At 37.9% G+C, this 18,090-nt stretch overlaps 1 protein-coding gene across 1 annotated transcript in view; it reads right to left on the minus strand.

The window, feature by feature from the left end:
- Positions 1–483: 483 nt before the first annotated feature.
- GADL1 (GAD like acidic amino acid decarboxylase 1) overlaps positions 484–18,090 on the minus strand; it is a 146,696-nt gene continuing 129,089 nt past the window's right edge. Inside the window, exon 15 of the mRNA XM_087712897.1 lies at positions 484–1,274. Coding sequence (XP_087569023.1) covers positions 1,101–1,274 — 174 coding nt within the window. The 3' untranslated portion in view covers positions 484–1,100. The remainder of the gene's footprint in view (positions 1,275–18,090) is intronic.

Consider the following 18,090-nt stretch of genomic DNA (forward strand, 5'->3'; position numbering starts at 1 on the left):
TCAGGGACTTTTTGATAAAGTATTTATTATAAAGCATTTATATTAATTTTTAAAAATATAGGAAATGTCTACTTGCTAAACTAAATATGCTACTACAAGGAGTATCTCTTACACTGTTTTATCTACAGATTTTTGTAACCATAAAAGCAGAAAGAAACAACACGGGGCTTTACTAAATTAAATATTATGCTTCAAATGTAATGTTAACATTTAAATTAAGAACTATAGTAGAATCCATATATTAATAAATAAAAAAATAAGATCAGTTTTGTTAATATGTGATGCAATACACAAATAAATAGTGGGAAATATTATAGGCCTTTCCATCTTCACAATATCATTTAACTATGTCTGTATTTGAATATTACAGCATATTTCAAATGACTGCATAATTATATTGCTTTTAGTATATTCTTTAACAAATTTATAGTTAGATAGATGAATGCTGATGGCTTTTAAACCATCACATAAGTGATGCTGAATCAGTGCCAAAAACCTTACTTTAAATAGCCATACTACATTAAAAAAACACTAAAATTTATATGTAAAAACATACACACAAACTTTTTAAAAACTTAAATATGCTTCTAAAATGCCTGCTTATACTTTAGCATTGAAAACATGATTCAGACATTATAAATCAGTTTACCTCACCCATGTTCTCCAGATGGAGGATAATTCCCAGCCATCCCAACTTTTAGCCATACTGCTTGGAATAAGAGAAGTGGTAATCCCAATTTATCAATGGAAAAGTCTGTTATATGAAATTAATTGTCCAAAGATAGATATTTTATAATATACAATATGGATCTATTTGAATCTTTATTCAAAAACATAAATGTATTCAGGAAATGTGGTTGACATATACTATTGTTCATATAACACTTTATTTTTTTCTAAAGGGTTGTGATTTATATATCACCCCATCATTATAACATTTCCTTTAATTTAAATTTTAAACATATACTGGGTATAAAAAGTCTACATACATATCTGAGCATTTTTATATGGATCATAAGGTCTAATAATATTATATCATTAACTTATTTAATCTATAAACTCTACACACAGAAGCTTCTGCTATTGTTGGGGGGTATCAGCTACAAGTCTTTTCCAAGTGAATCAATCTCATCAAGTAGGAAGTCCATGTCTTCACGGATCACCTGGGGATTAATGATGACCTGGCGGAAGAAATTAACTTTTCCACGATGAGGTTGATAACCCAGCATCATGCTACCCTTTTTCATCATTCTTTCTTTAATGATGGGTGCTACCTGAAATATAGAATTGAAATATAGAATTGAAATATCAGAATAATAGTTATCAAAGAAATAGTAGCATATGGAATAAGAATCACAAATAAAGAAAGAAAATGGGATCTTTGCATGCATCTTTAAATACTCTTAGTGCATAATATATACAGCTTTATATTATCAAACTTACCCCAGTACATTCATTTGGTTGACTTTGTTATTTTGAAGGAATAATTCTATAATAAGTAGTACATATTCTGTTGTGCTGCAATTTTTGTCATTAAAGTAAAAAGTAAACAGAATAATATTAGGAAATCCCCCAATCAGTTAATGTAGTGAGTATAGGAACATTTGAATAATAACAAGAAAAATAATTATAGGAGTTCCAAACCCAACAAAGCGAAAATAGTCAGTTAATAAAAGAGGGGAAAAATCATAATTGTGTATATGCATAGTGTCTCACCAGCAATGGAGCAATGGTTTTTTTGAAAGGCTGGATAAAAATATTGTCCTTTTTGCTCTCTGGCATCTTTCATTTTACCAACATACAGGCAATCTTTGACTTACAACCGTTCATTTAGCGACTGCTCAAAGTTATTATGGGGCTGAAAAAAGTGACTTACAACTGATGTTTATACTTACAACCATTGCAGTTTCCTTCCAATGATATGATTGTGATTTGGGTGTTTAGCAATTGTCATGCATTTTACTATAGTCACATCATTCGGGATCAACATTTGTGACCTTATGAGCCAGTCTCTGACTAGCACGGTTAATGGGAAAACTAGCAAGGAAAGTCGCAAGTGATGTTCACATTTTGTCTTACTAATTGCAGCAAAAAAGGTTGTAAAATTGGGTACAGTCATGTGATGCCTCACTTAATAACCACACTACTTAACAATGAATTTTCTAGTTCCTATTGTAGATGTAAGTAAGGGAATACATGTAATCTTCTAACAGCAGGTAATAAGTTTATTCAGAATTAGATACTATGTTCAATCTATGTTCCTCCTACATCTCCACACCCTTGTTCAGAAATGTATTTTAGTCCTTCAAATATTGGGCACATTCCAGGATGTATTTACAATACAATATCGTCTTTCCTAAGTACAGGAAAGGAGAACTCATAGTTCAACTGCATGTGGGGAAACCCTAAGGCTCATAAAGGCCAGCAGTGCAGCTCCATTAAAATTACAAGAAAAATGTCACCCAAGAGAAGCAAAATCAAACTCTTCACAGCCTCTGCTGAAAACCATAGCCTGATAAGTAGGCATTTAGAAAATAAATACTTGCCTTATCTCTTCAACATGCTCTGGGGGGCTTCTTTGCAAAGAACAAATACACTGCTGACTCTATTTTGCATTCATTTTCAAGGCCTGAAAAAGTCAGCAGCAGTCTGCTTCATGATCTCTGGTGTAAGTAGGGTGCTGCCCAATTTGATTTAATAGTATTATATGTCTCTTGCAACATTTGTAAGAATAATTTCACTTGATAAAACTTAAATATTAATTTTATATAAATAATATAAAATTACAATATATTTTTCAGTTAAACCATATGTTTAATACCACTCCATAAATGTATAAGGCAATTGCTTTAAAAAGGACATCTATAATTTTCATTTTCATTTGTGTCTGCTTATTTCTATTTATATCTACAGTAAACATGATTTTTATTTAGACTTCTTTTTAGGCTGAATGGATATTAATGGTAAAACTCAGGAGAACACAAGCATATCATCAAACTGGATGTGCATTTACAATTGTCCAGTTGAATCATGAATGCTGTTTGAGGGCCTGGAAATTTAAGGCTCTTGATGGGAAGAAACTCAACTCATGGCAACACAGAATCACTTTGTTTTTTGAAGCACCAAAACCCAGGTGATATTTCATCTTTGACTCTGGATAGGGTGGCATTCTCTTGAACTATGCAGATTTTGCGGACTCCATAGCTGTGAGAAAGAGGAGCTTTCCCCAGATTTGTCCGGCATGCCATTTGTAACCTTTCCAGGAACAGGAAGCCTTTGTCATGATCACCCATGTCTTAATCAGTTCCTATTTGATTACTGCAATGAGCTTTATATGAAACTTCCCTTTAAGTTCTACAGCTGGTCCAGAATGGGGGGGGGGGCATGGACAGTGATGAAGGCCCTTATGTTTACCTATGTAACACTTCTATTGCATAGGTTTCAACCCTGTTTCCCTCTAGATGCTGGTTATTATCTTTAAAGCCTATATGGCAAAGATCAGTTTATCTGCAGGATTGCTTCTCCCTAAGCATAAGGACATCTAACAATTCTACATTATCAGATAAAGTACCAAGCTCCTAGTTCCTTCCTTTAAACATTGCTATTTTATGGTATGTTGCAGGAGTGCCTTTTTCATGGCAGTCCTGCCCTACAGAATTCCCTTCCTCTTGAAGTTCAGCAGGCTTCTATCCTCCTTACCTTCCAAAAAGCAGTTCAGACCTGGTTTTTCCTTCAAGTGCTGACATAGGTTGAGGTGGATAAGAGGATCTAATGAGGAACTTTACATGTGAAAGCTTAATTTTGCTCCTGGGTTTTAAACATATTATGTTGTTTTATTGGGAGATCTTACATTAAATAAATGTAAGATGGGTGGATATATAATAAAATTAATTATATGAATAAATTTCTAATTCAGGCAATAATTCAAGCAAAAGAAGAAAGATTTTGAGGAATGCTTCTGTTTCAAGACAGTGAAAATTCATAAAATTCTCATCCCAGAGAAATATCTATTAAATGCCGCAGAGCTTCCTTCAGCTTTCTTGGTTATATTACAAGATGAAATGCACAGATTATTAATTTATGTTAATTTGAAAAAATGTGTGCAATACTGGTTGCAATACTTGAGGAAAAAAATCTACCTGGGGAGGGGGGGACTCTAATTGTACCACCTCTTATTTCTGCAAATGCCATTGGCCTATTTGAATTGCTCAGCTTTCCATTGTTAAAATAGAATGTCAAATATTTTATAACAAAATGTGACCACATTAAGCTTTCTATTGCAAACAACATTAGTATTATGTAAGATTATAAAGAACAGTTCACAAATATCTGAAATGGACTAAGTACCCAATTCTGTGAAAATATTGGGAGGTTCCCAAGATATTTAATTAATTAATTAAAATATATACTCTACAATGAAAACTTTGGATGATTCATCTATCTTTGCTATTCCTGGGAGTTTCACTAAACCACTAAGTAATCTTCACTGGGATGCATTCATTTAATAAATATTGTTATGTAGGTCAGTTTGCCTCTTTAAAAATTGAAAACCAAACCCCCAAATTTCAAATGAATAGTTCATATACCAGAGAAGATTAAAAGAAGAAGAAATGAAGGTTAATATTATACCAAAGCTTGGCTTCTATCATCACAATTGATAATGTCTACCAAAGGCATTATTTTCTGATTTTGAATTGTTGGCCTTTATTTATCTGCTTAAAAAATCATGCAGATAAGTAAAATACCATGAATATTTTGCTTTTATACTTATTTTGCAAAGCTGATTGCAGAAGAATATATAGGCTTTCTTCTTCTACACTAATTAAAACCAAACTCGGTTCATTTGTTAGCTGTCACCCTGACTAGAACAAATGCAATATCAAATGTTGGCATTCCCAAGCACAGCTTTGGTCTGTTTGCCAAGACAGACAGTAAAAACACAAACATGATTTTCTTTTGTCTAGAATTTGTTCTGGTCCCACATTCTTAAACCACTAATAAATTACTGCTGTCCATGACTACAAACTGAATTTCCCTTGTGCTGTATTTTACAACAAAAGGGAAGGTTAAGTGTAGTTGTCAAATTGCAGTTAACTACTTCCACTTTTCAAAACTATTGGATATTACTTAAGGAAGAAACTGATGTCTGTATTTGCCCAGACAATGCTATTTAGAAAGTGTACGTGTGTGGTCTCATTAGGAACTTACAATCATAGTTTCCTTGACAATAGCTTTGATTTAGCAGGCATTATATAGAGTATACCAGATTCCCCAACTGCCTTTCATGGGCATCTGTGGGAAGTGGTGGTGGACAAGAATGATTTAATTATAACTTATTTGATTATTTGTGTTGGATATCAAGAAACAAATGTTTAAGGGTGCATTATTGTGCATGATGATGTTATTCCATGCATGCATATTGCGATTCCATTGCAATTTGATGCAGATGACACTGGTGCATTTTTTTTTCTTGAGGAGATATTTTGCAGTAAAAGTTTTCAGGAAATTTAGTTTAGACTAGAATACATACTGTGGATTATATATTGAATAGAGCACACATTTAAATAGAATCAAGCCCCTTAATGTTTAGAGACTGATGCTTAAGGCCCAAAAGAACAAAGTTTACTAAGGAGTCTTTCATGCTATGATAAAACACCTGCTGAGGGGATCAACGTAATATTTTTCAGCATCACCGGTCAGAATTGAGATGAATTTCTCATGTTTTCAAAAACTATGAAGTTAATAAAGAGGTTATCGGAGGATGAGGGGTGAACCCACTGGCTGGGTGAGTAATAGACTTAACAAATGTTAATAAATAGTAATGAGTAGTTTAATTCTTGGTGTTTATTAGAGTTGTGAAAGCATTTCAAATTCAAAATGTTTCAAGTTCAATATGGTCCATTGGAATTCATAATATTTGGTTCCAAAGTTGAATTATAGAAAATGTTCCAATATTTTTCCAATAGTCCATTACAAGCTTAAAGCCCCTGTTCTGAATTCATAACAGAGCCTTTTGAAATAAAATGTTCCAGAATGGTTGGAACAACTTGGAACAGTGTAAAAACACTTATAGTAACGTTAGTAAAAAAATAACTTTTGATTCAAAGTAACAGAGTTTTCAATTTCAATTGCACATCCCTAGTGCTTCTCCTATTTTAAAGAGGGCTGCATCGTCTCTAAAGCATCAGGCACATAATTAGCTCTTAGATCAAATGTTGCTACTATAGTCACAGATGGCTACAACGGCTGGTCTTTTTTCAGCTTAGGTTGATATGAGAACTCTAATATGAATTCTGTGGATTATTTCAGTAATCAGTTTTTTGAAAACAGCCCAAATGCTTAAGCAGTATTTACTTTATACCCTGTTTAGAGGCAAGATAATCATTTTTGTTTGGCTGACTATTACATTTATGCATCTTGTACACATTATTCTATTGTTCAAAACTTCAAAACAACTTCCAGAAGTTAGTCCCACAGAGGTAAAGTCACAATTTCATTGTTGATGTAGCTAAAGAAGCAGTTTAGTGTGTGCATTATATATTTGGGGCTGATTAATATATGAATATGTATGCATAGAACCATTTTTTTAGTACAACTATTCATGTGGGATATACTCTTCCTAGATATATTTTTCCAAGGGCCTTTCTCAGCTCTGCAACTAGCGATGTCAAGGATGGAGAAGCAACGTGATGGGTATAGCATCACTATCTAAATACCACCCTTATCGTAGGTTCATGCAATGTTAATGTACACACAATAAAGGCAGGGCTGGGTTTGTGATGCGGCATCCATCATCTTGCAAAGTTTGAATCCCCTTAAAAGGATATAAAGTGATTCCACTATATACAAAGCACATTCTCTGCCAGGTGAATCATGGATTGTTCTAGGTCCTGTAGAATTGAAACTTATACAAATAAATGGTTACAAAATTCACTGAAGAAGTAATGCATCCATGCATTCATTCAAATAAATAAATAACAGAGACATTCAATCAGTCTATTTTTATTATGAACCAGCAAAGACACACATAACCTATTGGGCTTGGAATCAGAAAGGTATGGAAAAGTCCCACAAACCTCAATTTCCCTGTCAGATATATTAGGCTAGGGAATAAAAACTTACTTGGATGCATATGAACACATCAGTAAAGGACAGGAGACAAGGAAATTGCTAGCTGCCCAGAATCATGCAAATTAAATGGGTGCCATATAAATAACATAAAAATAAAATAAATATAATAAATAAATTAAATTTAAAAAATATAGTAACATAATAAAATAAAGTCTCTGCAGAAGCCATCTACCCCTCAAATCAGGGATGTGCAGTCAGGGGATGCGGGGCCTCACCAGTATTATGAGGAAAAGAAAAGAAAAAGGCTAATGTAGTTGCTGCCAGAATGACTCTGCTTAGTGCTAACTGCAGGGGGAGGCAAGAGAACTATGGGCCTCCTTTGCATAAGGAATTTTTCGCCTTTTAACCCTTGCTCAGAGTTAAGTAAGTAAGGGTTAAAAGGTGAAAAATTCCTTATGCAAAGGAGGCACGTGGTTCTCTGCCTCCTGTCTGGGAGCAGCAGGTCTTGCCTAAGTTGCTTTTTTCTTTTTACATTTTCATCATGGCGGACAAGAGGAGAGTTGAAATGATCCTCTGACACAGCTGGAAAAAGTGGGTCCGAGGGAGGGGGCAGGGGGGAGGAATTCAAAATTCCAATCATCCATCCCCTATAATATGCAGCTATAAAGTGATATTTGATGTTTGACCGAGTATATAAGTGTAGTAATATGGGACATCATTTTGAAATGGTCAGTTTCCTATAGAAAATTATAGTTATTCTTGAACACTTCCCAAAATTCACTGCAATATGTATGTATTATTTAGTTCACCAGTTGAAACAGAAATAGTACCCTGAATAATATTTAAAGTGGTAAAAAGAAGCTGACTTCTTCATATGATGAGCCCGGACAAGGCTGGAACGAGAGCCGCGGAGGCGAAAGGCGAAGAGGGGTGAGGGTGGGTATTCCAAGAGGCCCCTTCCCCTTTTTGCACTCTGCAAGCCAGGCCCGCAGCGGCAAGAGGCTCAGCTCTGCTTCTATCGCCCCGCCTCTGCTCCAGAGAAGCCGGCTGTGGGCGAGTCTCTGCAGCCCCGGTTCTGTCTCCAAGCAGCCCCGGGAAGAAACAGGCCAGCCCCACTTCCCTCCCTGGACTTTCCAGGAGCAGAGGACCCACATTCCGCTCCCCCTTCCAAGCCCCGAGTGGCCAGCCTTTCGCCTCCGTGTCTCTCGCTCCAGCCTCATCCGGGCTCCTCCTTGACGAGCCTGCCGGAGCTCTGGGAGGAAGTGGTGGGAGCCTGGTGTCCTGCGGCTCCAGTGCCTGCAAGATGGAAGTGTTTGCCCTGCGGGGTGGGCAAAAGCCAAAAGAAAGTGCCCCACCACTTCTGTCTGACATAGAGGCACCCCGCGCCTTGCAGGGTCAGACATAGCTGCGGAGCGTGGGATGCCTGTTTTGGACATAGCTGCTGCGGGGGGGGGGCAACCACTTTCTTTCTTTTTGCCTCACCAGCCATAAGCTTCACCGCACGACACTGCCTCAAATCCCAAATCCTCTTTTGCTATTTTATTAGAAGACAAACCAGGGCACTGACCACTACTTCTTCTACACTGCTATAATGCTGTCATAATCTCACTTTGCCTATATCATTTTCCTTGATAGGGGAAATATTTGGCTACTAAATGAGTCATTATATTTTCTAAGAATGCCTAAGGGGCATTGATAGAAATGCAAGAAATGCAGATTGTATTTAAGATTAAATTGTTTGTTTTGCAACTAAGGATTTAAGGCTGCAACAAAAGACCTTCTATGTATGTATGTGAATAAAAGGTAAAAGGTAAAGAGTCCTGGCGGATTTTGCTCTGCTAGTTATTACCAATTATTAGTCATTAGTCATCTCCATTTCAAGGCCACTGAGCCATTGATGTATGTGAGTAAAGGAATAAAAAATAATTGTATCAGTTTCATATTAACATTAGGTTTGGACTCTGGAAAGACTGTAGGAAATTCCTTGCTGAAGTAAAAAAACAGGTTGCTATTACTGATTAATGCCATTTCAACTTCTAATCAGCTCTTCCCAAATTAAAATGGCTACTACTAACCATCATAATAGCTAAAATCCCAAGCAGTTATAATAACTCAGATCTAAAATTGAGTAATGATGCCCTATCTATATTACAGTTTCTCAGCCTTGGCAATTTTAAGTCGTGTGAACTTCAGTTCCCAGAATTTGCAGGTCAAATGATGGGAATCAGTGTAGTATACAAACCAACAAACTTTCTAAGTAATTCAAAAGAGTTAGAAGAATTCTAATTCTTCTAGAAGAAAAAATAGGAGTCATCTACAACGTAAGCATAAAGCAACAACAGCCACTACATAGGACAAGCAGGCAAAAGACTAGCAGAATGCATCCATAAACATCAGCTCATCAAAGTCAAAAGACATGATGAAAATTCTTTAATTTAATAACTTACAGACAGACTTAATCATAGTTTCAACTAGGAAACTGTGACCATTCTAGACCAAGCTATGCCTAAAAATGCTAGAGAATTTTGGTAGCCTAGACTCTGACAAATTGGTTATCAATGGACACAGAACATATACAACATCTACACACTATGCAAAAGTGATAAGCAACAAGCCAAAACATCTCCACACCAGCAATCAATACCCAGATGAGTATAGATTAACCCCAAGATTAAACTACCAATTAAGAAGTAAATAATATCCCAATCAAGGAACTGCCAAACAAGCCAATAGTAAACAGCCGTCCAAGCCCATTCCCATGAACACTGACAGGGTAAGTCACTAGAATATTAATTGAGAGCAAATCCCATTCCTTACTAGCGCTGATAATGTTACCTAGTTTGGGTAATGGAATGTCTGCAAGAAAACGAAGCTTCTCATTTCAGCCTTGAACTGTAAATATTCTTTTTATTGGTGACAGTCAGAATGATGGCTGGAGTATTCTGGGAACTGAAATCCATGCATTCTAAAATTTTCAATGTTGACAAACTCTGCTTTATATATTTCAATATGTTGGCTCTTCAAATCAATGTTTGAGCTTAAAAGAGGATTGTAGAAATAAAAAAAGAACAATCTAAGGCAGACTGTAAGTGGATAGAATTTTACATGTAATCATCAGCAGTAATATTTATTGTTGTGGTAAAGGATATTCCAATCCCTTAGAACAAACCAAAAAACAAACAGCATAATCAATTTATGCTGTCATATTTTAAAAAAAATTAAAAGAAAAACAGTAAGCACACACAACAAGCTTTGTTGACTCAAGTGTCATTTGTACAGTGTGGGGTTAAAACAATGTTGAGTGAAAAAGGTTTTTTTCACCGCTTGCTGAGTGATTTCTCAGCCTCAAGAGACAAATTAAATGGTAGCATGTCATCTCAAAAAGGTTTTTAAAAAGGGGGGGAGCGGGGACTTCCTGTGGTGATGTCATCATGCTTGGAGCTGAGGAACAGGAGTTCTCTTAACATCTAACTCTAACTTCTTCATTTGAGCTCATTTCTGAGCGCCGTGGATCCTGAAGGGTCCGGCAGATTAAGGGGGAAACTCTGAAGACATTGGGGTGATAAGGCAAATCCCCCAGCGGGTAGGAGAAACCCACTAAACGGAGAAGGATCTATCCTGCCACGTGGTCAGGACCGGAATGATGGCGACCGCATAAGAAGGAAGCAGAGAGAGAAAGCAGTTGAAATCGAGACATCTGTTATTATTATTGACAACCCAAAGAAAAGGAGACAACGCGAAATTGGCAGAGAGAGTGAGCTGGAAAGAAAGAGGCTCTGGGAAGGAGACTGTTTTTGCAGTTCAGATTTTTGCTGAAAAGTAGTGATAGCAGTGACACTGAGTTGGAATTGACAGCGTGAATAACTTGAACGAAAGTGGCCACAGTGAGAACGAAAACCCGGCGTGGATAACAGGAGTGGGACATAGTAACTGCTGAGAAGACTTGGAAAGCACAGAAAGGATTGTTTAACAGTCGGGTTGGTTGTTGACTTTTTTCTTCTTGCTCTTCCTTCTATTGTTTTGTTTTTCCAAAGAATAGCTGAACTTACAAATATACGGTATTTATTCTCCTCGGAACTTGGAACGGTAGCGGAGACAGTAGAGATAGAACTGTTTTGGAATGATTTGAGGCTTCTTTACCCACCCCCCCTTTATTTTGCCTTTGCTGCTGGACTTGTTGTATTAACTGATTTGATACTAATAGTGATACTGAGGAGAGGGTGACACCTAGTGGATTATAAATTTGAATGAACCGTGAAGTCTGATGCAAGAAAACCAACAGTGACATAAGCTGATGTATGTGTGTGTTTGTGTGTGTGTGTATATACACACACACACACATACATATACATACATACACTAATTACTAAAATTGTATACCTCTATAACTGATACAACTGAGAGACATCTATTTGTATAAGATAACAGTGTGATAGATAACTCTATGATATATAATAATTAAGGATCAAAAACAGAATAGAATAATACATAGGAATATTTAGATATTGAAATGTGATATTAAGGAAGGTTAATTATTGTTAAATATTGAGATATATAATTATTGATACCATTGATATCGCTGATAAAGTAGAAACAAAGTACAATTTATATGCAATTGTGGGCAAGGATAAATAGGGGGATAAGAATGGCAACTTCAGTAAAGTTAGTGAAAAAAACTACCCGAATCTGACTTCAGCAACAACCCCCTCCTCAAATCAAAGATCAATTGAGAGCGCATTGGGGCTGGAGAAAGGCGGAACGATGGCAGGAATGGGGACCAACACCAACAATGCAGAGTATGCAATTGATGCTCCAGATGATACAAGAGACATTGATGAAAAGCCAAGAAGTGACGGTTACAAATCATGACAAGACAAGGAGGAATCATGAAGAAATGAAAAATGAAATGGGAGAATTGAAAGGAAATATCAAAAACATGGATGACAAAATTGAAAGGATACAGAATGCCTTAGCAATTAATGAACAAAAAATCCAGAACATCGAAACAAAAATAGAACAAACAGATCAGAAGATGGAAAAAATGGAGCTGAAATATAGACAAGTTATTAAAGAATTAGAGTTATCAATAATCTGACGAAAATGAAAGAGCTTCATTCTATCTAAGATTCCAAAACATACCGGAAGAGAAGGAGGAAGACCTGAAAGGAAAAATGATCAAAATCTTCATCGAAATTCTGCAGAGAAAAGAACAAGAGTTGAGAGGGGACATCGATAAAGCTTTCCGTGTGCATACTAATTATGCCAGAAGACATAGGCTCCCGAGATTTGCCAAAAAAACAACTAGAGATGAAGTGTACAAAAAAACCAGAGAAGGGATGATTACATTCCAGGGAATAGAGTTGATCACGCTTAAACAAATTCCATGGATAATTTGTGAACAACGTAGACAATACTAATTTTTAACAAAACAGTTAAATAAAAACAGAATAATGTACAGATGGTTGGTACCAGAAGGGGTACTGATATCTTGGCAAGGAAAAAGATATGATAGAGAAAATAGAAGAAGCGCAAGAATTCTATGAAAAATACTGCACATGGGAAGAAGAACAAGGAAGTAAAGAGGACCTAGAAAGTTGAAGTCAAGAGGAAGAAACATCAGAAGACAAGGAAAGAAACAGGAAAGAAGAACAGAGGCAAGAAAGAGAGAAAGCAGAAAAGGAAGGCGCGAGAGGGATACAAACCAGAAGCAACAAAAAACACCCCATCTAAAGATGGACCAGGGAATAAAAATTATCTCTATAAACTTGAATGGACTGAACTCACAAAAAAAGAGTGCAGATGTTTAATAAATTTAATAAACTGAAGGTAATATAACCTGTATACAGGAAGTGCATATTAAAAGGGAACATAGGAACTTACTGGAAAACAAAAAACTAGGGAAATTATATACAGCATTGGCAGATAAAAAAAGAGGGATAGCAACCTATAAAAAGGAAAAAATACACTCGAAAGCAGTCTACTCTGATGAAGAAGGCAGGATGCTAATGATTGAATTAGAGACAACAGAAAAACCAATATTATTAATAGTCACATATGCACCAAATCAGAAACAAGAGGAATTCTATAGGAAATTACACAACAAAATAAACGAATTAGAACTTTACCCAAATTCTTTTTTGAGATGGCAATGGAATATAAATTACATGATATTTGGAGAGAAAGGCACAAAACAAGAAAGCAATATACCTTTTATTCAAACCCCCACCAGTCCCTATCAAGAATTGACATGGCTTGGATTTCATCTGGTCTATGTAATCAATTAGAAGAAATTGAAATAGAAGCAAATGAGTGGCCAGATCATAATCCAATAAAATTAAGATGGAAAGGTCAAAGAAAAAGATGGATGATGAATTCAGATATTGTAAATGAAATAGAATACACTCAAATGCTGGAGAAAGAATTAAAACTATTTTTTAGAATAAATAAAAAAGAAGACACCTCAATTCAAAATCTCTGGACCCTATGAAAGCATACACAAGAGGTCTTACAATTGCCTACATGGAGAGAAAAACTAGAAAACAAAAAGAGTAACAAGAATGTAGGCAAAAAGAACTTATGGAAGCCGAAGCTGAACTACAGAAAGACCCAAAGAATAAAATTAAAAAAGAAAAAAGAGAGATGATAAAACATAAGATCAACTTAATAAAAGGAATTAACACAGAAAATTAAAGCAACCAGACAAAATAACTTTGAAAAAGCCAACAAACCTGGACAATGGCTGGCATACAGAATGAACGAGAAAAAAGGATGATATACCAATTAAAAGATGATGAGGGAAGAATTCAATACAAAACAGAAGAAAAGAAGCATATTATTCATAAATACTTCGCAAAACTATACGTGCAAGACAGTATGGAAGTAATAAAAATAAAACATTATTTAAAGACAGAAAAGATAACACTAATCTCAAAAGAACAAAGGGAGGCGATAAACAGGCCAATAACATTAGCCGAAGTGGAATCAGTCCTGAAAAACCAGAAAAATAATAAAACCCCAGGACCAGATGGAATACCGGTGGAGCTATACAAATATAATAAAATAATATTGGAAGAGCTAAGAATGGAAATGTTTAATGAAGTTTTAGGAAAAGCCAAGATTCCTGAATCATGGACAGAAGCAATAATATCGCTAATCCCAAAAGAAGAAACCAACCTACAAGAAATTCAAAATTACCTGCCAATTTTATTACTAAACTCCGATTATAAAATATAAGCAGCAATTATGGCAAGAAGAATTAAACAGGTTTAAAATGAACTAATACACCCGGACCAAAACAGATTTTTACCTCACGGACATATTAAAAATAATACGAGAGAAAAAGGTTTTAAAAATCTCTCTCATACTTTATAGTATCTGGATGACTTTTGTTCTTTTCCTCAGGGGAATAAAAATCATAGTGCAATGTGGAAAATGTACATTTAGTTAGAAGTGATTTAAATAGCTAGTCATTTTTTGATGACTAGCTATTTTAAAAAACTGACAAAACCTATTTATTTGATAGAAAAATAAATGCCCCGGTGACATTTGGAATGAGTCTCTGTTATTTGAAACTATGATTATTATTACCTGAACTACCATACGGCATTGTACTCTCCAGATTTGTAAAGTAGTTGGGATTAAAGAGTTACAACATTATTGCTGTTCTGTTTTGGAAAGATCTAAGAAAATATTAAAATATACAGAGATTTAAAATAGTTGTTTAGCATGACATTATTGAAATGGCTTTCCTAGAAATTCCGTCAGGTCCCATAGTTCTCTATTGGAACCCTGTCATTCTGGTGAGAGGGAGGAGGTTTGGGGGGATTCTTTGCATGGTATTTCCCTTGCTTTCATTTGCCTTGCTTTGCTGTACCTTGTGGGAAATAGGGTGTGGGGTAGGAATGTGTCTCAGGTCATGTTAGGGAGGGGGAGAAGAATGACCTTTGAGCAATCTGCTTTATCTCACCACCGGAGAAAGCGAAATTGAAGCGCCATGGAGTTGACACATATCACCACCTCTGCCTGAGATTCTCAAAACATCTTTGCGGCTTGGGATTGGCTTAATGTTGAACTAAATATTTGCTTGTAGTGGTTTAACCTAACGCTTTGAGTGCGAAACTTCAGATCCTGCCTACACTTTCTCTGCTATTACTGTCTTTCAATAAAAGTTTCTTTTGAAACAATAATAGTTTCAAGAGTTCTGCTTTCTTGAAAAGACTGGGTGGGCAGAACCTTACATTAGGCAGGATCTGCAAATTGGTCAATCCGGAGATACTCCAGCCCTACCCTGGGGATCGTGCATATGATGTCTGCCCAGGGCAGTGACCATGAGGAAGCCGAGTGCTGAGGGGAAGAGTTCCACCAAAGGCCAACACAAGGAGAGCCTCAGCACATGGGCCGAGAAGGACATCACCTTGAGCAGCTACGTCAAGCTGCAGTGGTCCATCGGCATGGGGAAAAAGGAAGACTGGGACGGCAGAACCAACAGAGTCACCTTCACCTGGGGCAGTAGGTAACATGGATGGAAAAGTGAGCTGGAAACCCACTACAATGACTGTGAAATGGAGGAAGCCCCAGTTCGGTCCAACTATCTCTTGAAGTAAGCCATGAACCTCATGAAAGAAGCCCTAGAGACCATGCAGGTTCAAAGCAACATCACCTGCGGTGGGCAAGAACACAGCACAAGAAGAAGCTGTAGAAGAATGAGGGGAGTCACCAGTGGCGGGGACCATGGTGGAAAGCAGCTGTCATCCCAGTGAACTCATCAAGAAGATGTCCCGGTCACAGACTGTGAACTGGCGGGAGGAGGCTTCCCCCTATGGAATGAAAAGCAGCCCCCAGGCATCAGGTTTGATGGAGACCCCCAGCAGCTGGGATTCTTTCTAGTGCATGTGCTCATCAACATTCAGGAGTATGGGAGGGATATTGGCCTATAATTCTTTATGTGTGTTAAGTCTGAATCATCTTTTGGTATTAGAGTAATATTTGTTTCCATTCATGAGTTTGGCATTTTTACTTCTAATAATACTTCATTGGAAACTTCCACCATCACTGGGCTTAATACCTCTTCTAGTTGTTTATAGAATTCTGCTCGTAGCCCATCTAGTCCAGGTGTTTTATTGTTTGTTTGTTTTTTGTTTCTTGATCGCTTCTGTCATTTCCATCATGGTTATCCATTCATTCAACATGTCCTTAACTGTATCTGGTACCTTGGGAAGTTCAGATTGTTCCAAGTATTGTTGTACTTTATTTTCCAAACTTATCATATAATTTCTCAGAGTACCCTTTTTTAATAATAACTTTTTTCTCCTAGTTCTGGTAATGAAGTGTCCCTTTCTCATCAATTAAACAATGTATCATTTCTTTTCATTTATTTCATTTATTAAATTTATAGGCCGCCCAATCTTGGAGGACTCCGGGAGGCTTACAACGAAAGAAGAAAAAAGAAAAGCAAAATAAGTAAAAAATAGTTTAAAATTCACAACGCACATACGTTCTAATCGGGGCTGGACTTTAACACTAAGGTCAGCAGCCCCAGGCCTGCCGGAACAGCCAGGTTTTAATGGCTTTCCTGAAGGCCCTGAGAGTGGGTAAGGTCCAGACCTCTGGGGGTAGCTGTTTTCACAGGGTCGGAGCAGCCACAGAGAAGGCTCTCCTCTGGGGGCCCGCCAGCCCACACTGTCCGGCTGACGGCATCTGAAGGAGGCCCAATCTGTGGAATCTTATCGGCCGTTGGGAGGTGTATGGCAGTAGGCGGTCTCGCAGATAGGCTGATCCTAAGCCATGTAGGGCTTTAAAGGTAATAACCAACACCTTGAATTGCATCCAGAGACCAATTGGCAGCCAGTGCAGCTCATGGAGGACAGGTGTACACCCAATATCGCTCGCGCGGCTGCATTCTGGACTAGCTGTAGTCTCCGAACGCTTTTCAAGGGTAGCCCCATGTAGAGTGCATTGCAATAATCGAGCCTTGAGGTGACAAGGGCCTGAGTTACCGTCTGAAGTGCCCCCCTGTCCAAGTAGGGCCACAATTGGTATACTAGGCGAACCTGGGCAAAGGCCCCCCTGGTCACAGCCGACAGATGGTGTTCAAGTGTCAGCTGCGAATCCAGGAGGACCCCCAAATTGCGAGCCCTCTCTGAGGGGTGTAAATTTTCACCCCCCAGGATCAAGGACAGACTGTCTGAACTGTCCCTCGGGGACAACATCCAAAGCCACTCGGTCTTGTTGGGATTGAGTACCAATTTGTTCATCCCCATCCAGATCCTGACAGTTTCCAGGCATTGGCACATCACGTCTGCCACTACACTGAGCTGGCACGGGGCAGATAGATACAATTGAGTATCATCTGCATATTGATGGTACTTTATCCCATGCCGTCGTATGATCTCGCCCAGCGGCTTCATGTAGATGTTGAATAGGAGGGGGGACAGGACAGAACCCTGCGTCACCCCACATTTGAGGGGCCTGGAGGTCGACCTCTGTCCCCCGACCAACACCGACTGCGACCTACCGGAGAGGTAAGAGGAGAACCACCGTAGAATGGTGCCTCTCACTCACACCTCCAGACGTCGCAGAAGGATACCATGGTTGATGGTATCGAAAGCCACTGAGAGGTCAAGAAGCACCAGGATAGAGGAATGCCCTCTATCCCTGGCCCACCAGAGATCATCGATCAGTGCGACCAAAGCTGTTTTAGTGCTGTACCCAGGCCTGAAACCAGACTGAAAGGAATCCAGATAATCCACTTCATTCAAGGTCTGTCAGAGTTGAAGCGCCACCACCTTCTCAACAACCTTACCCAGAAAACGAAGGTTGGAGACAGGACGGTAGTTTTTCAGGACAGCTGGATCCAGAGAAGGCTTCTTGAGGAGGGGTCTCACCACCGCTTCCTTAAGTGGTTGCAGGAAAGATCCCTCCTGCAAAGATGTGTTGGTAATCGCCTGGAGCCAGCCTCGTGTCACCTCCCTGCTAGTTGAGACCAGCAGGAGGGGCATGGGTCCAGTAAGCAGGTGGAGG

The sequence above is a fragment of the Thamnophis sirtalis genome, unplaced genomic scaffold (genome assembly GCF_051295495.1).
Source record: "Thamnophis sirtalis isolate CommonGarterSnake01/CBP01778 unplaced genomic scaffold, rThaSir2_p1.2 scaffold_4, whole genome shotgun sequence".
NCBI lineage: Eukaryota > Metazoa > Chordata > Lepidosauria > Squamata > Natricidae > Thamnophis > Thamnophis sirtalis.